The 24,460-nt window shown below is 30.2% G+C and overlaps 1 protein-coding gene across 1 annotated transcript in view; it reads left to right on the forward strand.

Annotated features, from left to right (window-relative positions):
* The first annotated feature begins 3,124 nt into the window (after nt 1-3,124).
* LOC100211391 (pleiotropic regulator 1) overlaps nt 3,125-24,460 on the forward strand; it is a 71,531-nt gene continuing 50,195 nt past the window's right edge. Inside the window, exons 1-2 of the mRNA XM_065814633.1 lie at nt 3,125-3,200; nt 8,793-8,899. Of these exons, the coding sequence (XP_065670705.1) occupies nt 3,180-3,200; nt 8,793-8,899 (128 nt within the window). The 5' untranslated portion in view covers nt 3,125-3,179. The remainder of the gene's footprint in view (nt 3,201-8,792; nt 8,900-24,460) is intronic.

Genomic DNA, 24,460 nt, shown 5'->3' on the forward strand with positions numbered 1-24,460 from the left:
TATGAAAATCAAGAAAGTTTGCAGCAACATTGTTTGGATCTGGGAAACTTTTACAGTACAGATATCAGTGAAGCAGAATTATTCACAAAATCCCAGACTGTCAGATGCAGCTTAAATCTCGTGGGGGTCCAATATCAACAACTCCGCTGGATTTACTTTCATTTATTTTGTCATACGGAAATGATGTTTTTCCAAACTTACGCATTATATTACAAATCTTGCTCACAATTGCAGTGTCAATAGTCAGTTGAGAACGTTCCTTCAGCAAGTTGAAGGTTATTCTTTCATATCTCTGAGCTTCAATGGGGCAACAACGTTTTGTTAATTTAGCAATCCTTAGTGTCAAAAGAGAAACTCTAGAATCAATAGACTTTGACGACATTATAGATAAAATTGCTTCAGTTAAAGCTAGAAAGATCAAATTATAATTTATAAATAGTTCTTGATTATTGGATCTGATTGACCATCTGCCGTCTGCCATCTGCATGAACCATAATGGATACGTAATTGGAAACATGAGTTAAATTGAGTTTGCATTATGATTAGTATTTGCATTTTTTTAAATTAAAATTGTCATATACTTGGAATCATTAAGTTTTTTTTTTGTTCACATGTCTGCTTCAGGGGGGCGCCAATTTTCAGCATTGCCCTGGGCGCCAAAAACCCTAGCTACGCCACTGCTCCAATCATCAAAATTTATTTACACTTTATCTTTATTTTACATAAAAATGATTTTATAAATGTTTAGAGTGTTCTCCATTTCATCTCAAACACTAAAAAACTGTGTCTATGCCTAAGAACTAGGGACTAGACCTATTAAAGCGCGGATTGAAAAAATTTATTCTTTCTAGCGAGAACGGATTTGTTCAATAATAATTTGTATTAGAGCTTTGTGACAAACTTTCACTTTAAATAACCTTATTGAAATATTTTATTAAAAAATATATAAATGGAAAGTAAAATATTACTTTTCTCCAGCTTGCTTTCAGATTTTGCTTTCCCAAAATTCTGCTTAATGAGTTTGACTGCTCTTTCTGAGTAATCATCTACAACTTTCATTGGTTTAATGAACGTTTGAAACTTTAAATAACTAGGAAAGCTCTTCCAATTTTCTTGGGAATTTTCAACCAAACACACTGATCCTCTGTAAATTCTAAAATATTAAAGATGATACATGATTCTACTGTGATGAGTGTGTGTAATGGAGGCGGGTTCTTCAAATGCCTAAAATAAAATTCTTCTAAGGGCAATCATTACTCATCATTACTCTTCCTACCAATATACATGAGAACCTTAGCCATCTTCTCTATCTTTTCAACATGATCAATATCCTAGAAATCTCAAATATTATTAATAGGATTAATTTTAGTTTAGACTTCAACTAATAAACTTCTTAATAAGTCCAAGAGTGTTATGGAGTCGATAACTGCAAAGTCCTATTTACTCAATATAGACGAGTCTAACTTAAAATATTTTTTTATTTTATTCACACTACAGTCAAGAAGGTCTACTCTTTCATTTTTTTTTTGTAATTTTTTTAAGGCGACACAAACTGGCTCAATATAATAAAATAGAAGTTAGAAGTGGGAAAAAAAAAGAATTTAAAGGTAAAATCCATAAAAGCAAGTCCGTAATTGACATGGGCTAGCTTGTATCGAGCGATATATATATCGCTCCATAAGATCACACAGGTCAGTCACACAGAGATCACTCAAGAAAATTCAAATAATTCAACCCTTCATATGAAAAGTAATTACCCAGCTAATATTGTATAGCGGAATTTGAGTGGACCTCTCTTGGCATTTCAAGCGGTTCACTGTAGTTTTGCTAATTGGTTACTTAGTGGACCAAAGTGCTATAATAAAGTATAATTGTATACAATAGCTTTATTATTGATTTTTTTTAAGCAAATTTTTTTTTTAATATAATAAAACAATAAATCGTTTTTTTAAAAAAATGCCAAGACAGACATTGAGGTAGCGATGTAGCTATCTACATTACTGACATATGCAACTCTTATGAAGTTAATCAGTCCTATACAAATCTCGAAAAATTTTAGGTATCTGTATTAGTTAATTTTACCTTCTTGAATATAAAGTGGAATATAATGACGGTATTAATACTTTCAACCTAAACGACATACTGAGTATAACTTCTAGAAAATTTTACCCGTGCCCCAATTAAAATATTGTGATATGAGTTGCTCATTAACAAATATAATCGCAGCACTCATGCTATATTTGATATTAGCCGTTTTCGTGGCAACTGCAAAAAGATCCTTTGGCACAATATTGTTAAACCGTTAAAATTATACGCGTTTAATTTCAGCGCATTTCCCTCAGAGTTGTTAGCCCTTGGCCTTGGTCTTGCTTTAAGGCCAAATATTAGGACCTTGGTCTTGAAACTCTTGGCCTTGGCCTTGATTGTTTTGATCTTGGCCTTCAAACAAAAAACATAAAATTAATGATTTAAAAATTTTCATTCTTAATTTTTATGTATTTTTGTTTTCAACTTTCATATATAGCTACAAGTATATTTTCTTATTGACTTCGTTGAATATTGCGCACAGCCTTGGTCTATTTTTACAACATGTGGTTTTATTGTCACAGCACTTGCTACATACAGTTTTGTTAGTAATTGGCCTTAAAGTAAGACAAAAATTTTTGTCTTTGGTCTTAAAAATGTTTGCATAGGCCTTAGTCTTGAAAATTTTATTCTTTGCCTTGACCTAAAAACTACTGGCTTTTGTCTTGTAACTTTTGACCTCGTTAACAACTCTGATGTCCTCACGGTTTTCTATAAGTTTTTGCTTTTTTTTTAAATCATTATTATTTTAAAGAAATTATTATTATAATTTCTGTTTTATTTATTTGTATAGTTTGTAACAAAGAACAAACAAGAAGAAAAAAATCTCCGACAAAATGCATTCTATTAATAGTATTACATTGCCTGATGGCAGTTTAATACTATCAATATCTGACATTTTACGCGACTTAGTTTATATTTGGTCCACCTTCATAAAACTTTCATTTATTAATTGTTAATTTTACATTACACTTATGACATTTTATATTTTAAAATTACATCAATAATAATATTTATATTTTTTTTGCTTATACTGGCTGACGGCAGTTTATACATTTTAGCACCAACATTCGCACCATGTTCGTTTATATATAATGGCAGCCACTTTAGCGGAGGTAGTTTGTCCTTATTCTCTGTTTTTATTTATATTTTGATTATACAGCTAAATAGCCTATAATAGTTAAATTATGTTATTTATGATTACTATTTTTTAATATATAAATATTTTTTGTCTGTTTTATTCATTCAAAAAAATATTTGGCATATTAAATATAAAAATGAGCATATTACATTTTTCTCATTTTAAGATTGTTTCACGGGGCAGAATTGTATAAACAAATGCGATGCGATTAATGTTGATTCAACTCCATTTAAGCAGCTTTAAAATTGCCAAGTTAGAGTATAAGTTTAGATATATAGTGTTTTTTCTCTTTATGTTTAAATCGTTTGAAAAATCATGTTATTATATGGCTAATTTAAAGTTGTCAGCAAAATTCTCAACATGCTAAGCTGTTATTAACATGCTTTGTATATATGTTACCATGTTGTTAAAATGCTTTATATATATACATATATATATATATATATATATATATATATATATATATATATATATATATATATATATATATATATATATATATATATATATATCAGGGTTTCCATTCCTCCTTAAAAACCTTAAATATCCTTAAAAAATAAAAACCTCCATAAATGTCCTTAAATAACTTTAAAAAAAGTAAAAATTTGACTGCTCTCTTTGATTTCTCTGCTATTTTTAAATCATCTAGGAAATTTTATTAAAGTGAATGGATTATACTTATTAATAAAGAAGAAGATATATAGTTCTTTGTTAGTTTGCAAACCTATATTTTTTTAAATATATATATATATATATATATATATATATATATATATATATATATATATATATATATATATATATATTTATATCTATGTATATATATATAAAGTAATATTAATTTATAATAATTTCTCTGTTTTTATTTAAAATTTATTGAAAAAAATAAGATTCTGTTTTTAATGTAATCATTTGCTCCTTAATTCTCCTTACTTTTTCTTTCAAAAATTTGTGAAAATATTTCCTTAAAATCCTTATTTTTAGCCTCAGTTTTAATAATTGGAGCCCTGTACACACACACACACACACACACACACACACACACACACACACACACACACACACACACACACACACACACACACACACACACACACACACACATCACACATCACACACACACACACACACACACACACACACACACATAAATGTATTTCTGTATAAACGCACACACAATTGTATATATTATAATTACTATATAAAAATAAATGCAAATTAGTTGTGCACAAAGCACCATTGATATGTAGATTTGTCATTTGTAGAGTCTTAAGTATATAGATTGAATGTTTAGGGTTATGTAGGCATTATCCATTTATAAAGGACATTTATAGCAGCTTGCAAAATTTTGTATTTTTTATCTAAATCCACTGTAGGGTGGAAAAAAATATTTATATGAAAAATATAAGCAATAAAGTAAAATCAAAGTCTATAGGTTGTTCAGTGAAGCTAACAAATTAGTTTTTAGGCGAAATAAAAGAATAAGTGTTTTGCACCAATCAGATTTCAATTAAACTACTTTGTGGTCCGCGAAACTTTACTATGCGAACCTAGGATAACAACGCTTCAAAATTTGTTTATTCACAACAATACCTTGTGTGCTTGGTGCAACCTATATTCAGAATGTGCACATCAGATTTCCTGGAAATTTTCAGAAAGAGTAGTTTAATAACTGATATAAAAAACAATTTAATTTAAAAAAAACCTATGATTACTTTATGTAATGTGGTAACAGAAAAACATCAGGGATATTTTTGAAATATCCCTGATGTTTTTCTGTTGTTGGGTCTCAAGAAAAGCGAAATTTATAAAATTTCGCTCTTCTTGAGACCCAACATGGCATACATTTAAAAAACTTTTTTTTTCTTCTGTTTAGGGTCTCGTTGCAAGTTTCAGACTTGAGCTGGCCCTCCTAAATCTCGTTCAATTTTGAAAAAATTTAACAGAGTGTCTTGTTTTATTATATATATATATATATATATATATATATATATATATATATATATATATATATATATATATGTATATGTATATACTAGGGTGCATCCAACGCCCCATACATCCAAAAGTTGATCTGTCCCTATTCTTAAAACTTTTTATTGGCTCTCACAAGGCACTCTGTTAAAAAATTGAATGAGATTTAGAGGGGCCACCTCAAGAGAGAGAGAGAGAGAGAGAAAGAGAGTTTTGCTAAAAATAAGTTTTTTTATGCAACTCTTTTATTTGGTTTTTTATTTTGTGTGCGTTTTTTTCGTGTTTTTCTGCTTTTTCTTGCAATTTTTAAGTGTTTTTTGTTTAAATTTTTAGAGGATTTTGTTTGACTAATATAAGCTATAGCTAATGCATATTTAATATAACTTTTTTAATATTACTCTCATGAAATATTTATTTATAATATCTTATGAATCTCTTTTTTTGATCTATCTCACACATTTACTTTATACATATAACAGTTTCTCAAGGCATTTTAGACACATGTCAATTAACCAATCACAAAAAGTATGAGTGGAAAAATGTCACATTTATTCTTCCAAAATAAAACAAATCGCACAAAGATTTGTGCACCATAGTAAGTTCACTAATATTTGCACAGCTAGATTATTGCAACTCTTTTTACTTTGGAATTGAAAAGACACTATTAAAAAAACTTCTGTCTGTTCAAAATTGTGCTGCAAGACTGGTATTTAAAACTAGAATAGAAAATCATGTAAACGACCAGGAATTTAACAAATCGCATCAGCTGAAAATTAGAGAAAGAATATATTTCAAGGTCCTTTTAATAATGCACAAATCTATTATTCTGGAAGCACCAACGTCATTATGTAATTTAATTCACTACTCAATATCAGAAAGAACACTAATATTAAAGGAAACAAAATGCAGCAATTGTTTTGGTAATCGACCATTATCCAAATATGGTCTTAAACTTTGGAAAATATTTCCAAATATCATCTGTGACAAAAAAAAAAATGCAATTATTTATAAGAAAAAACTAAAATCTTATTTAATGGCGAATGGTGAACTATTCTACCAGAAAACTCTTGAAAGTTAAATTAAAATCTCTTGAATATTAATGTTAAATATTTTATTAATATAATAATTTGTTGCACAGCTGAGCAAGTGTTATTATGCAAACTTTATCCACTATTATAGCAAAACACAGCTGTGGGTAAACAATTTTTTCATTAAATGATTTCCTTACTTAAAAATATTCAAGTTTTGTAAATATGCAAATTTTCAGAAAAATTTGATTTTTTGACTTGGGTGTAATAATTAGATTTTAATTTTATCATTTTCTGTAAGTAGAATACATTTATTTTGAACCTGTATAATGTATGGCTTTCTTTGATCACAATGTTGACCAATCTGCTCCAAATAAGTAAAAGCAGACATGGACGAAATCATAGATAAAGTTTGATAGGATCATGCAGAAAATCAAAAATTAATTTATTAATTTTTGATTTTCTTATTGAGTTTTTTTTTTTTATTGTGTGTGTGTGTGTGTGTGTGTGTGTGTGTGTGTGTGTGTGTGTGTGTGTGTGTGTGTGTGTGTGTGTGTGTGTGTGTGTGTGTCTATATATATGTGTATATATATATATATATATATATATATATATATATATATATATATATATATATATATATATATATATATATATATATATATATATATGTATATATATATTGTAGTGTGCTAAATGTTCTTAAAGAACAAAGCAATAAATTATTAAAAACACTTTTATAAATTTCTTCTACAGTCTGTTTTCCTTCGCCTGGTTCATTAGAAAGCTTCCCAATGAACCTGGTGAAGTTAAAACAGACTGTATGTCAGTTTGATGACTAATTACTTAAAACCAAAGAAACAAATAGTGATTTCAAGATCTTTTAAAAAAAAACTCACCCTTAAATCAAAATATCTAATTGTGTGTTATAAATTAACAATATACATTGTTTAATAATTAGATGTCTAGTTATTTGTGACAAGTTACTATAGTCTACCTCTGGTACTGGTTTCTATCAGCGTTGAAATAATTGTCTTCTCACAAACTTATCGTTATTTGATGTAAGTACATTTTGCCATGCATATCCTAAACTGTCAGTCAATGTAAGTATGTTCAACTGTGTTTCCAACAATCAACCATGCATGTTTGTTATTCATCTCTAATGGTCAGTTAATGAATGTATAATTTTGAATATAGTTATGAACAAAATAATATAATTTTAATTTTCTAAATCATATACATTAGTAATATTAAAAAAATTAAACAATTTGTAATGAAATATTAAAAATGCAATGTTAAAAAGTAGGCTGTAGTTTAAATAAAAAAGATTTTTAAAATAACTTGAAAAAACTTTTAAAAGTGTTGTAAATTAAGTTAATTATGTTGGAAATGAAACTATATGAGAAAGCAAAGTGGGATTAACTCGGCAGCATATTATATAACAACCAAACAACAATACTTAGCATTATGGACTTAATCAATGGTGGACAATACCAACAAGCATTTTTCTAGTGTCTTGCAAGATATTGGATGTTATGGCAGAGGGAAAGTGACATGCGCAACTTAGTTACTTGGTCCGACTGCTGCGTCTCTCAAAATCAGTATAATATCAAATAGTGTTACATTTATAAAGGGAGATTGCTAGCCTTAACTTGAACACTGCAAAATCCTTACTTCCTAGTCATGTAACCAGAAGGTGGATCATGCGCATAGCTAACTTGAAAAGCTCAATAAGATGAAAAAACCTAACAGAAAAATGCTAGGACTACCCTATCAACTTCTAGAGTTTTGAATGTTGAACCAAAGATTTAAACTTGCACAATAAAAGTCTGTATTTTCTTTTGTGTTCAAGACCAGTGGTTCTTCACCTATAAAAATGACAGTATGCAATGAAAAGCTTTTAAGCTTTTAAGCCATAATGGTTATTAAATATAATATAAAGGTTGAATCTTGTTAGATAATATGGTAATTACCGTTTATTATACTATTGTTTCAGTTAAATTTAAAAGTAGTTTACTTCAATCACAAAATTTTAAAGTAGCTAAAATGTTTCTAGCATTATCTAAATGTATCTGTACCGTTATCTAAATGTATATAAATGTATCTACCGTTATAACAGCAGTTAGAATCTTGTCATTATGAAGATATGACTATTTCACCATGACAAGGTTTTAACTGCATTTTGGGGGTATTTATTTTTTAATGAAAAATAAAACACTTTTTAATTACAAATAGTGATACCAAAGGTAAATGCTTATGTTACCGTGAGTAAAAAATATTTCTAATTGATACTAATAAATTTTTATTGTAGGAACATAACAATTTTTGACATTGATTTACTCAAAACTACTCACGGATCAGTTAGAATCTTGTCAAATCAACACGACGATATAAATATATATACACACATATATATGAGAGAGAGAAATTAAATAGATAATAAAGTGCTTAATATTGTTAAATCAATAAAGAATAGTTTAAAGTAATCCTGTAGGATTACCTGAGAGTTTTACTTCTACAAAGATATATATTTTTTCTATTTCTATTTCTTTTTTTTTTAACAGGAAATAACAAAGCACTCTGTTCACACACTTGTATTTCGTTCTATTAAGCGAACACATGATTTATTCTTAGCGGATCATGCTTTGGCTGTTCCACAAGACAAAGAGGCGTAAGTTGTTGTTTTTTTCAAAATGTAGTATTTATGGTATTGTTATATATTATTAATATTATATTCAGTTTAATAAAATCTAAAAAACTAAAAACTGTTTGTATAAGCTATCATAATAAAAATACGATGTCCAGATCTAAAAAATATTTTGACAGGCAAGACAGGTCAAAAGATACTGTGTTGTAATTAATGTAATTGCCTCAACTTTTTAATTTCATAATGAGAAAATAGCATTATGGAAATCCGTCCAAATCACATATATACAAACCACTTGATGTGCTGGAATCACTCAACACAAATCAAATTCACCACAACAAAATTCATGATTCTATAATCATGAATTTTGTTGTGGTGAGTTTGATTTGTATTGAGTGATTCCAGCACATCAAGTGTTTTGTGCAGCTCAAGATTGCAAGTTCTTGCCTTCAAAGAAAGAACTTTGTGGCCAATTCATTAATGGAGTTATGTGAAATAATATATTTTTTTTCTCAACATCTTCACTTCCAACATGGCTGGAAGCAACCACTATTAGAGTTAAAAGTTACTAGTAGAGAAAAGATAAACTTTAAAGTACAAGATAATGATTGACAGATGACTTAAAAGATTGCAAATTATATGAATCAGGAAAGCAAGATGATGGAAGCCAATTCCAAAGAACTGATGTTTGAGGGAAAAAACTAGACAAATAAGAGTTTTTGGAGCACTTAGGAACAGTCACAGAAAAAGCATGAGACTTTATTGAATGACAAGTAGCACAAGAATGAATTTTAGTAGATGGCACGAGAATTGCTAGCTCTTTTCTACAAATACTATAACGTTATTGGAAGAAAAGAGAAAAAGAAGCAACATTACGACAATGTGATAATGTTTGGAGGTTGGCTGCAAGAGCAGGTCGAGCTATGTTTACAATTTGTTTTTACTTCTTGTCTAAAAGAGAAAGGGCATTATTTTTGCACCTTGTCTAAAAGAGAAAGGGCATCATTAGAAAATCCGCCCCAGATATGGCAATAGTATTTCAGGCCAGATTTTAGATTTATAAAGATAAAGAATATAATCCAGAGTAAGAAAGTGTCTAGCATGATAAAGAGATGCAACCTTAGCAGCTGCTAATTTTGCAATGTATTTGATTTATTATATATATATGATTTTAGGCGGTAGTGGTGTAGTGGTAGAGCGCTCGCTTCATAAGGGAGAGGTTCCGAGTTTGATTCCCACCTTGTCCCTGATAATACCGCGCTCAACTCGTTTCTCCTTGCAACGGCCTTGTTTGCCAAGGTTCGTGTTTTAGAGTTATAGAGTTGAGAGAGGATTATAACCACAAGTAGCCTCCTCATCTGTAGTGGCCTTCGGCCAGGTGAATTACAAAAAAAAAATGGTTTCCAAAAAAGATTGAAACTAAAAGTTAATCTTAGAAGTTAATAGGTAGATGACTTATCGAGTACACTACCATTCATAAATATATTGGAAAATCTAAATTATTGCAATAACAATTAGCTAAAAAAATTTGGGTCTTATCTGAATTAAAGTTCACCAGTCACTGTGACCCTAATGCTGTAGCAGAAGTGAGATCCTTTTCAAGCTCAAATGCCTCCTCCAAGCGGTCAGAGTGTGTTGGCTTCTTATCAAGACAAGATTAAATGGTAATATCATAAGTGAACAATGCCACCTTAGTGTGAGAATTTCTGGAAGATCGTTTATATAAATTAAAAAGAGTATAGAGCCAAGGATTGAACCTTGAGGAACCCTTGAAGTTATTGGATATGAAGAAGAGTGCTGTCCATCAAGGACAATTTTTATACTGCAATTGGAAAGGAAGGGTTCAATAATCTTAAAAATCTTACCTGATACACGGTAAAAAGAGAGCCTATGGAGAAGACCAGCATGCTAAACTTTATCAAAAGCTTTAGAAATGTCTAAAATGATAGCCTTAACCTCTCCATATCTATCTAATGCACAATAAAAACTATCAGTTATTACTGTTAGCGAATCAGCTGTAGAATGAGAAGATCGAAACCCATATTGATGATCAGAAAGTAAGTTATTAGATTCAAGATGAGAGGTTAAATTTTTGTTAATTAAAGAATCCAAAACCTTGCTTATGATAGGAAGAAGACTAATGGGACGGTAGTTGAACGAGTCAGATTGCTCTCCAGAATTTTTGAAAATAGGGATAATAGATGCTGCTTTCCAGCAGGCTGGAAAACAATACCCTGACTGGAAAACAATACTCTGATAAGCACTTGTCTAATAGCTTTGAAAGTATAGACAACAGCTTCGGAAAACACTTCTGCAAGGCTATAACAGGCATGTTGTCCAGACCACAAGTTGTAGAAGAGTCTAAGCAGGAAATCACTTTTCCTGCTTAGAGCTGGAGTGATACGAATGTCAAGCAATGGATCAACCTGTTTATCGACTATATCAGGTACAACCCTTGGAACTAGGGTTGACACAAAATTGCTGACCTCGTTTCTATGTTTTATGGTAACCCCTTTAGGTATAAAATTTTTTGCCAACCTTATGACGACCTCTAACAGTTTGAGGTCGGCAATTTATTGCCGACCTCATTCTGAGGGTTGTCAGGTATGATGTAATTAGTAGAATCAAGAGATTGAATTGATGAAAAGTTTGAGTTTGAACTATGCAAGAAAGGTGGGCTAATAGATTTGCCCCTATTATAGACACTGTTAAAGGTTTTCCAGATGTCATGAGATCCTAATTTTTGTGATGAAATACAAGATTTCATGACCTGAGAATAGCGGGCCTTAGCGTTTGACAAAACCTTTTTACAATGGTTTCTTGCAATAGTAAACAGATGTCTGTTTTCTGAAGAATTGTTTTGCTGATAGATATGGAAGTAACGGTTTTGATTGGAAATTGCAGCAGCACAATGTGAGGTAAACCCAGGCTTGTGGAGCCGCCCAATTTTTTTCATGGCTCCGCTCCGGCTCTGGCTCCCAGCAATAACTCGGCTCCAGCTCCTTATAATGTTAATAGTAGAATAAGATTTAAAAGTATACCTTGCCGTCTATTCATAAATTTTTTAATGAATGAAAAATAAACTATTACATTTTTTTGAAGAATCAGTCCCTTTTATATACCCTTTCATTTCGTACTTGCAAATTTATGCAATTGCCTGGTCATTTCTACAAAATTTTTTCAACAAACATTTTTAGCATTAAACTCCAAATTCCAAATGTTTTCTCTTTTTTTTTTTTTCAATACACACTCAAAAGTCAAATGTACTCTTTATTCATTCGAAGAAAAACCATGCTATCAATCAAATCCGATTCCATATGACTTCTTTTGTCCGGAGTCAGAAATTTTAGGCCAGAAAACACCCGCTCCACGCTGACTTGCGTCATAGGAAGAGCAGAAGCAATCTGGCATGCTTTCTGGATCAACTCAGGAAACAGCTTTATTTCGTCCAAAACAGTTTTGCACTTTGAATTTCCATCATCCTTTTTCTTCATGATCTGTTGAGCATGCTTTGGCAAACTTTGAATAGCCTCTCGGAATTCTTTTTCCTCCAATCATTTATGACTAACAATGTCTTGGCTGCACTGCTTGCTTTTTTGCTTCCGAGCACATTCCATTCGAATTCGCATCCTTTTTCTGGTACTCATTTCCTCGGATTCCTCTTCATTTTCCAAACCGCTTCCAGTACTCTTGCTAGAGTCATTTCCATGACAACCAATTCCACTCCCTTCGATTGTGAACTTCTTTTGCTCATTGAGCTTTTTCTGGATCTTCCACAGAGTGTCTTCAGCAATCAACTGAAATATTGTAAAGCATTTTTAATGTTTTTAAATTTCAAACAAATTATAATCTATTCTTAGATATAGATAATAATTTGTTTAGATATTCTTAGATAATAAATTATAATCATACTCTTACACTAAGGAAAGTAGAATGTCAAAAAGTAAAGTTAAATGAAACAGTATTTTGAATTTCATCAAAAGTACGTAACTTCAAATTCCAATTTTCGTTTAAAAAAATAATAGATTGAAAACTGAGATAAAAACCTGTTGCTCTTATCCAAGAAGGCATTGATATTGTACATCTACAAAGACAGCAGCACAAAAAAAGAGATTATCGAACAAAAGTGATTCCCAATGCACCATTGAATCCCTGATATTCTTCCCAAAATCAGACGTCTTGAATTCACCAGAAACTAGCTCCTCCTTCAGAATTTCCCAAATGTAAATAAAGTTCCCAGGCCTGAGATCCTGACTCTGGAATTGTTGAGTTGCGACTGCCGGTTTCTCGAGCAAGTTCCTCTATTTGCTTCCACTCGTAATTTAGAAGCGTAAAGTCACAGGTTTTATATTCCGCTACCAGTGCATTCAATCACACATCTCAAGAAGGCGGTTGAGCATGTTGAATGTACTGGACCATCTGGTTGCATTGTCGATTATTGCAACATGTAAATTTGAGTAATTTTTTTTTAAATTTGAATGTTTTCAACATTCGAAAATGCACAATTGACAAATGTTAAATTTCAAGTTCAGATTCTTAGTAATATTCATTTAAACATTTTCGTTTATTGCGATTTGCGATTATATTGTATGTACCTTTTTAGTTTTGTGTTGTTTGCAAAATTCATTTGCTTTCGACGTTCAACAAGCTTTTGCTACATCTCGAGCTTTGCCAACCAGAGACTTAATGCCTCGTTTTTCCAAGCGATCTTTAACAGCCAGCTGCAAGGTGTGAGCACCACAACGTTGCAGATTAACGGTGTTCATGTTTTTTGATATTTCATTGAAGTAAGGCCTCTGCTGTTCAAACACGTCGTCGTCAGTGATATTAGCATCCGGCAGATTGCCTTCAATTTCAACCTCAAGTTCTTCTTCTATTTCGACGCCAGCAAGTTCTTCAGCAGACTTGTCAGTGACATCACCTTCTTCATCTGTCTTTCCAAAGTCTTCAACCATTTTTACCATGTTCGATCCGTTATCAGTCGTAATTCAGAGGACATTTTCTTTCCTGATGCCATATGATTCCAGCACGCCTTCAAGAGATTCTTGAATTTCTTTTGCCTTGTGTCTGGCATGATTGTCAACTGCTGCCAAAGTTTTGAGAATGATTTCGCTATCCATGAAGAACTGCACATTGACGCCAAGAAAGCTTCAATTATGTCTTGAAGCTCCATCGACTTTCAGAAAAACCAGCTTTCCTTGTAGATTGGTTTTTAACTCAGCCCGCTTTTGTTGAGCCAAAGCCATGATTTTACTTCGAGCAGAATCCCGGTTGACTTTCAAGGTCAAAATTTTTTGCCAACTCGCCAGTCAAAATCTTGATTCCTTCACTGCTGAATAGGATAAAGGGAACGCCGTTTTAAAGAATTATCATGTTCATGCCTTTCTTAAAGTCCTCTTTCGAAATTGTGATGGTAACTTTGTTGAGAAAGCGATCGATGGATGCTTGTACTTTTCTTGTCTCACTAGTCGAACTCTGATTTCCTCCAAAAATGGATGAGGTGTGTTTCTTTTCCTTTTTGGCCTTCTCTTTCGTCAGTTTCTGCTCTCTTGCCTCAACAATTTTTGTCAAAAGTGTCGAATGTTTATTGACAAAATGGCGTTTCATGTTGGCGGTGGGTTTTTTTTTCTGTTTCTCTTTTCCCTCGTACTGCATTTTGCAAGTTTCACCGCAAAGTTTGCTGACTTCCTCCCCTACACTAATATCAACTTGACAAAAAAACACGTCGTCCTCTTCGCGATAAGCAAACCATTTCAGTTCATCATACAACCTCTTGTCTTCTACGTTATCACTCATGGTTGCAATTTACAAATAACAGAAATCGTGGAAGATCTGTCTACCGGCTCTGGCTCCGGCTCTGCAAGCCTAGTTAAACCATAGAAAAGAATGAGGCTTGACCTGAAACCGTCGGGAGGGAATAAAAGATTCCATGCCAGCCTGAATCCACTAAGTTATGAAAGAAGCACATTTATCAGCAGGAAGATGGAGAATTTTTACCCAAGGGCCATCACAAAGAAAATCACAGAAAAAATCACAGTCAGCTTTAAGGTAGTTGTAAGAGGTATGATAATAATGGGTATTCTGATGATGAAGAAGAATGAGAAAATAGTTTTAGAGAGATCAAGCTGTATCAGAAGCATCTAAAGGTGAATTTGAAGAAACTGAGTACTGACTAGGATTAAAAACAAGACATAAGTCGAGCAGAGAAGATAAATGATTTGGGTTGTCTGGAAAACGAGTTGGAAAATTGGTTATTTGAGTTAGAGATTGAGAAAAGCAAAAGTTATGGGCTTTAATGTTTGCAGAGTCACTGACACTAGAGCCAAGCCATTCAGTGTGATGAGCATTAAAGTCACCAACAACAACGATATTGGCTGATTGATAAAAAGAGAGGGCTTGGTCAGTTTGATCAGAAATAACATTTAAAAGAGTGCAGCTTGAGATGAAGGAGAGAATATAGAGTAAAGAGAAAGGCAATAGTGTGAAGTGGTGCTAAATAAAAGCACATAAAAGAATAGTGGATTCAAACCCAGTTTCCTGATAAATGAGGGAGTTCTTATGAAAGTAAATGCCCAGGCCAAGTATGTAACTATTGGAGTCTCTACAAATTAAAATAAGATAACCATCAACACTAAGATTACATAGTGAGACAGCTGAACTCACATTATTCTCACAAAGAGCAAGTAGGTCTGGCGAACAGGTACACCATCCATGCACAACATGGCACTGTTAATACTCTGATATATTTTTAGCTGTTGGTGGAAAAGCTAAAAAATGCTTGCTCAAATATGCTGCAAAAGACTGCTACTAATGTCAACAAAACCAGAAAAACCTAAATGGGACGAGTTCGCATTAGGTATTTGTATAAGAACTCATCCCAAAACAATACTACCTACTATAGACTTGATAATAAACCAAAAAATTACTGCTGTTTAACTACAAAGTGATTTGTTGCTACAAATGGGCAGAATAATTCAGTGTAAAATTAGTGTTAAATATGCTACCTAACAAATTGGTGCTTGGTGTATGCATTTTAAATGTGCATTAAATAATAAACCGAAACAATATGATTAAGTGTTAAATCATAATACTTATTATAAATAAAGATTATTAACTTCTGTGAACAACAACAATTTACTTATAAGTAACATTCTTTTCAATTTTACTTTTTAGAAGTAAAGTAAAGAAATACTTTAAAAATGAATGGCAGACTTTTTTCTGTAACAAAAAAATCACAAAATATATTTATATTCTAAATTAAACTTTACAAATCAACAAATACAAATAAAGAGCATAGGTTTAAACATTTCAGGTCAAATGCATTGCATTAAATAAATGACATATTTACAAACAGGTGGTGAACTCTTTAGCTGTGGTAAAACCAACTTATCTAGAAGAAAAACTCTGATACTCAACTTGTTCCTCATTGTCAACATTGTTGTTTTAGAGCTATATGGTTGGAAAATGGTTGTAACAACAACTATTAAAAAAAAACTGTAGTAACTCTTTAAAATGGACTATAAATTGGCACTTGAAAATTGAAATTCTGTATTTCCTTGATTAAGTTGTCAGTTAGAAAAAAGTGTATAGAATGTCAAACTAAATGCATCTTTAACTTTAGGGTGTGATGCAAGTTTGCTAGCCAAGGAGTTGTAATAATGCAAGGTGGGCATGGCTTTGATCAAAGTCTGGTGCAATTCATATTAATGTAGGTAAACTTGATGCATGTATGGAAAGCTTGAATATGGCATTAAAATGGAACCCAAGTAATGCCTCTATTAAATCTGATTCTTAACATGTGTTTAATTGGTTAAAATCTGAATTGACTTGTGATAAACCTATAAAAATGTGTTGGATAATGCGAAATGTAAATTCGACAAAGGCTTCAGATATTCAGAAAATTGCTAACTACTTAAAATATTGCTTATGAATTTAAAAGAATGCCAACAATGGAAAAAAAGCAAAACAAAATAGATAAGTTGCAACACAAAAATGTAATACTGTTTTAAGTGTGAAATGGAATTGTTGAAAGAATTCATTGGAAAGTAAAAAAAACACAAGAGCAAAATGTTGTATACCCATGTCTGCATTCTAAATCAACATTTTAAAAGGTGTTCCATCAAAACATGGCACATTAATTTGCCAACATTAAAAATGTTTTTAAATTCCTGAATTGACTAAGTTGAATCAACACAAATGTCTTTGACTGAGTTTAAAGGATAAAAAATTGGCGATAAAGTGCAGTTGAAACCCAAGCATATGACCCCGTGTATCTGACAGTTGTTGAAAAAAGGTATAATGGCAGCAGTGTTAGAAAAAAATTTTAGACAGTATTTTTATGCAATATTGGGACTTTAGGTGTGTCAAACAAAAAAAGGTCATTGTATTCTGACACTTAAAAAACTGCAAATAACTATCGCAGTGCTGTCGACAATTCTATATTAATGAATGGCAACCCTCTCACTTTACATAAAATATAGTGTTTCAATATAATCTGCAAGTTCAAATCATCAATTTCTATTCTATTCTGTGCACAAATCCATAAAATACCTAATTTAAGGTTCATGAAAGTCTAGTTAAACCATTAGGGTGCATTGAAAAACAGAATTTTTTTAAAATTGCCTTGTAATAGCTCTAAATATATGCTATATAATAAAATATCACTGAATTAACAAAAAATTTCAAAATTAAAATATTTTTAGAGTTGCCTCTAGTCCCTTGAATATTTTAGGGCCCCTAATATTCTGGGGAAAAAAAATTCTTCAGAAGTAGATCAACCTGGTACTCAAAAGAAGTGAAATTTTATAAAAAGTTCGAAAATAAAAATTGTTTTATAAAAAAACTTTAAAAAAAAAAATATCATCGAAAAATCTGTAAAAATGCACTTTTTTTTTATTTTTAGTTGAAAAACCATAGTTATTATGCAATGTAATTCAAAATAATAATTTTTACATAAAATAAATATTATTTTCAAACATTTTATAAAACTTTGCTTCTTTTGAGTACTAGGTTGATCTACTTTTGAAGAATTTTTTTGAGGCAACTCTAAAAATATTTTAATTTCAAAATTTTTTGTTAATTCAGTGATATTTTATTATATAGCATATATTTAGAGCTATTACAAGGCAATTTTAAAAAAATTCTGTTTTTCAATGGACCCTATTAAACCGTCCTGTATTTGTCTACATCATAATAATTTCTGGCAAAGACGGGTTCTCGATAAACCTGCCTCTAAAAAAAGAAAAAGTTTATTGTTTTGGTTCCTGTTTAAGTCTAGGCTCATCTGAACAAGTAGAATTATATAATAATGGTATATTATTATTTTCAGTGTTAGATTTTAAATACAGACTTAACTCTTTATCCTCTTGCTCAAGATGAAAGATAAGCAAAACAAAAATTTATTCTTTGAATCTGAAAAATCTAGATCAATGTAATTTTTAACAAAAATATCAGCTGAAAAAATATTTCCAACAGAGTAGTATTTTCTATGACTAGACTAGTATGAGTAGTATCTCCTATAACTTAAAAATCTCTTTACAATCCTTTGACATGAAAATGCACATGAAGTTATCTTTATGCCAAGATTTTACTATATTTTCATATTTTTTGTAATTCATTGTCAAAATAGAATTCAGAAAACAAATTTCTTTTATCTTTTTTAATAAAATAATTAAGTTGCTGATACTCAGGCTTGAATTGGTGAAGCACTGAATTTTACACACACACACACACACACACACACACACACACACACACACACACACACACACACACACACACACACACACACACACACACTTAAACTATTAGAGGTCGGCAAAAAAAATTTGACACATAGGTTTTACCATTAATCATTGAAACAATATCGGCTTATTTTTGCTGACCTCAAACAATTTTAGGTCAGCATTGCCGAATGCTGACCCTAATTCCAAAAGCTATATATGTGTGTGTGTGTATACATTTATTAGTGGTGTACACTTGCGGTCGCCCGATGGCAAATGCCATTCAAATCTTTCGAAGGGCTACTGGAAATAATGTTTTGATGCAATTGAATTGCCTGGCTGGGCGACTAATAAAACTGGTTCATTTTTTAACTTATTACTTAAATTTATGTTACCGTTATTCAAATTTATTTTTTTGCCGCAGTTTACATTTCTACAGTTAGTAACATTGTTGCAACTAAAGGTAAATTTGTTCTTTTGTTTTTCGAAAGACTATTACTTTTTATCAACGAAGTATTAATTTTTATCAATGAAACAGCTTTTGATAATTACTTTTTAATCTAACATAACAATAAAGCAATATTTTTAAAGTCTTATTGTTGAAGTTTATTTTCCTTCTTTTCTATTAACTTACGTCATTCTGTTTAAATTAGAACGCCAGTTTTCGTTCTTTATAAAAAATGAATAAAAGTTTTGAAGTCATAACTGCTGTTAATTAGCAAACATTTTTACAAAATTAAATTATAAAAATTTCTTATGTTAAAAGTTTATTTATCAAACACTTTTAATTAAATATAAACTTTTTTTATTTAATTTTGTTAAAATGCTTGTTGAAAACACCTTCTTTAAATAATATAATAAAATTTTAATATACAAATAAAGTTTTATTATAAGCTCTATAATAAAAAACATTCCATTGTTATATTATTAAAAATAATTTAAATATAATGATATATTTTTATTTATAAAGAATAACTTCAAAAAAACTTTGTAAGCTATTTTATATTTCAATTATTGTTCATTAAAAGTTTAATTACAAAAAAACTTTTTTTTCTCTCTTTAAAAAAGAGTGAGTGCCCGATAAAAATACCAAGATGTTTAAAACGCTAGTTTCCCCTATAACATTTTAAAGTTACGTTACGTCTTAATCGGTTACAATTGGTAACAAGGTTACATTCTCTAACTTTTAATTAAATATTAAGTAATGGTCTGGAAAAATGTATTCAGTGCATTTACAATATTGTTAATTCAACAAATTTGTTAAATACTGTAATTCATTTATGAGTTATGGTATTTAACGATGCATTTGTCAAGGCATAAATAACTAAAAAAAGTTTTAGAAAAATATTTTTTTGTTAAAAAATTCAAATTGCAAAGTTGCAATTAGTTAATTGCAACTTCGCGAATCGAAACATTGTTTTGGTGACAAATTTGTTACAAAAAAAAATTAGAACTAATTTTTTGTATATTGTTAAAAGTTACCAGTATGGTTTTTTTTAACTTATAAGTATAAGTTAAAAAAAAACCATGACACTTATAATTATAACAGTGCACTTTTAATAAGTGTAAACTAAGACGTCATACTATAACGTCAAACTATAACGTCAAAAAAATCTATATGTATTTTAATTGTCTCACATTTAGATTATATAAAGTTACATCACGTTTAATTTGATCAACAGCTTTTAAATTTATAAGTTTAGAAAATAATCTTTGTTAAATAAAACCCACAAGCAATCCTATCTAATTATTTTATATATACTTAATCTTTTTTATATACAAAAGATCTCAAATAATTCCTGTTTCTTATAAAATAGCTAATTCAGATTGCTAGTGGGTTTGATTTAAAAGAAAACTTCTTTTAAGTCTTATAAACGACGTAAATCGTTAATAAGTCCGAAGACGGCATATTAAAACATTTTTAATACTCAAGTTTTCTTTGCAACTTTTTTGATTAAAACTTAGATTTCAATGCTGTAGAAAAGCATTATTTTGAGGTACATGAAACAATACACAGCTGATGTATGAACACTCCATTGCGTCTGTACCTTATATTTATATCTGTAAATGGCGTAATTACGACGGAAGGGGGGTCAGGGGTCAATTATAAAAGAAAGAAAACACTAAACTAAAAAAAAGGTAGGTACTTTAAAAGCTTAGGTTCTTTTATTGAGGTAGAGGGTACTAAAAAAAAGGTAGGTTCTTTTATTGAGGTGGAGGGTACTAAAAAAGGGGAGGGAAGAAGGGTTGAAATGAAAGCATACGTACTTAATGAACGACTCCTAATTAGAAATACATTTATACGTATACAATTAGCAATGATAGTTAAAATTATGCTTGAATTTTTTGGCTTTTAAACTAGACATTAGGGGTGTTCAAAAATTTTTTTGTTATAAAACAAAAATACTCAAGAAACCAATTATGGAGCAAATATGAAAAAAAATATGATTACAAAAAAAAAATTCTAAAAATATTGACGTTTACCTTGTGCTCAAGCAGCAAAAAACCCCGGAAAATGCGCTAAATTGTTGCCAAATTACTTGGCTTTGAGCGCAAGGTAAATCTCAATATTTTCTGAAAACAAAATTTTTTATGTGATAATGACCCAAATCTTTTTTAGATTATGTATTCCGGTTTTTTCATAAATGTTGTTTAAGTTAAAAAAAAAGATTTAGGAAAAAAATAACTATGGGCAAATACGCAATAAAGTTTTGTTTTTTTTGACTAAATTTTGCGAAACTTTATTTTATTTTAAACAAAAAACCAGAATACACAATAATCTAAAAAAGAAATTGGACCATTATAATCACATTAAAAAATTTTTTTTACAAAATATTGAGATTTATCTTGCGCTCAAAGTCAAATAATTTGGGGACAATTTGGGGCATTTTTCGAGGTGTCTTGCCGCTAAATTTATTTATTTTATCAAAAAAAGTTTTACTGTTGTGCTAATGTGATTTCAATAATTATATAATTGGATAAATCTTTTTTATTTTTTTTATCGATTCTATTCTTTTAAAGATGTAGATTTTATTTTTATATTTTAAAGATTCTCTGCAGCTAAGATCGCAAAAACGCATTAACGTCCATAGGGTGGCAGAGGCGCTCGGGGATCAATTAAAACGAATGCTAATGCATGCAAAACGTGCAGTAATCAAGGCAGAAGCCAGGCTAATAGGCATACCTAGTCGGGCACCAAAGAAGGCTAGTATTGCACCTGAATCTATTGGTAATGATAATTCTGACAGTAACGCCTTTGATGATATTTGCAACGATGATATTTCGTTTAACAAAGACAGTAATTAGAGGCAAAATGTACACAGATTATATTATTACTATGTTAATTTTTTTTTTCGTTTTAATAAACTTCTGAATTAAATGCATTTTTCTGATCGTCATCAATAAATTTTAAATGAAATTTGAATATATACATAACTCATAAAGGACTTATTATTAATGTTAATTACAATATCGTAAATCAAAATACGTTTTAACGTTTTATATAAACAAAACCTTATTAATTTTTTTTTATTTAATTAGAGCAACATTTGTTTTGTTTTTATTACCCCACAATCAAAAATGTGTTTATAATGTCAATTTTGACAATCTCATACATTCTGCATTTCATATTAAGTATACTACGGTAAGTTTTTGTTACAATCAAGTAATATAAAAATTTTTATTAGTATTGATGGTCAATGTTTTGAGTTTTAGTGTGATTGCTATAGTTGTAAAAGTATCTGTTTACCCCTTACACTGTAGACAAAGGTTTCTTTTTTTTAGTCTAAACTGTTTCGGCTATAAGTGTAAGCTGTGACAAAAATATAAACCATCAATAAATTATGCTATCGCATACAATAATTCAAAATGTTGCAAATTGAAAGTCCGCCGTAGGTGACCATGATCACACCTTATTAGGTCTAAATGTTACATATTAATACGTTATACGTAACATCTCGGTTACGTAAAAATTACATTTTTGCACATAACGTTACGTTACAATGTTATGTATTGTTACGTAAAATATTGCGTCTCGGTTACGTAAAAATATCGGACCTTTTGCACGTATTGTTACGTAACAATGTTACGTGTCGTTACGTAAAATTTTACGTCTCGGTTACGTAAAAATAATGGACATTTTGCACGTAATGTAACGAAACTTGTTTATGTTAAAATACTTAATGTAACCTAAAAATGTTATAGGGGTTTAAATGTTTTTTAAAAAACTTTTTTTTTAAAAAGTTTTTAAAGTTGCATTTTTCATTCAATCTAAGGTTAATTTATAAAACGTGATGCAAACATAAATACCAAAAACATTTTAAACACTACTGTATAAATGTGTCAATACTTTTTTCACAATTCTCATTCATTTAAAGTTTACATAAAATTACATAAAAGGTGGCGCAAATAAAAATACGTTTTAAATGCTACTTTATAAATGCAACAGTAGTTTTATTATAATAAATATAATGTATCGTAACCGCTGAAATTGAAAAAAGATAAATAATCTTTTTTATAACTTTATATTTATCAAATATGAAAATATAATTTTATTCATAGTGAAAACACACACTTAAAAAAACTCATTTAAAACATATTTAGAACATAAACAAAACTTTTTTTTTTTAATGATAACGGGCGACTCAAAATAATGGCGGGCGACCAAGATTAACTAAATTATTACTCTCAGTCACCCTTCGGACGACTGACCAAAATCCTAGTGTACACCACATATATATATATATATATATATATATATATATATATATATATATATATATATATATATATATATATACGTATATATATATATGCGTATAAATATACATATATATATATATATATATATATATATATATATATATATATATATATATATATATGTATGTATGTATGTATGTATATATAGGTTTTGTCTAACTCCAAAGCCTGCTATTCTCAGGTCATGAAATCTAATATTTCATCTCAAAAATTAGGCTCATGTTTTCCAGCATGCTGTTCCAGAAAGCAGCATCTGTTATCCCTATTTTCAAAAATTCTGGGGAACAATTTGATTCGTCTAACAGTTTTAACTGATAGGTTTTATCGTGCATTAGATAGATATGGAGAGGTTAAGGCTATTGCTCTTGAGATTTTTTAAAGCTTTTGATAAAATTTGGCATGCTGATCTTCTCCATAGGCTCTATTCTAACAGTGTATCAGATAACATCTTTAAGATAATTGAATATGTCCTTTCCAATCGTAGTATAAAAGTTGTCGTCAATGGACAGCACTCTTCTTCATATCCTGTAACTTTGGGGGTTCCTCAAGGTTCAATCCTTGGCCCTATACTCTTTTTAATTTATATAAATGATCTTCCAGAAATTCTCACACTAAGGTGGCATTGTTCGCTGATGATACTGCCATTTAATCTTATCTTGATAAGAAGCCAACACTCTCTGACCACTTAGAGGAGGCATTTGAACTTAAAAAAGATCTCACTACTGCTACAGCATTAGGGTCACAGTGACTGGTGAACTTTAATTCAGATAAAACTCAATTTTCAGCCAATTGTTATCGCATTAATTTAGATCTTCGTATATATATTTATGAATGGTGGTAATGTACTCAATGAGTCATCTACCCTTTATCTTCTAGAATTAACTCTTAGTTCCGATCTTTCTTAGAAACCATATATCAAATCCATTGCAAAATTAGCATCCACTATGGCTGCATCTCTTTATCAAGCTTGACACTTTCTTACTCCGGATTTTATTCTTTATCTCTATATATCTCAAATCCGTCCTGTATGGAATACTGTTGCCATATATAGGGCAACAGTATTCCAATGATGCCCTTTCTCTTTCAAAGTCTGTAAATCATT

Source organism: Hydra vulgaris, chromosome 12 (assembly GCF_038396675.1).
Source record: "Hydra vulgaris chromosome 12, alternate assembly HydraT2T_AEP".
Taxonomy (NCBI): domain Eukaryota; kingdom Metazoa; phylum Cnidaria; class Hydrozoa; order Anthoathecata; family Hydridae; genus Hydra; species Hydra vulgaris.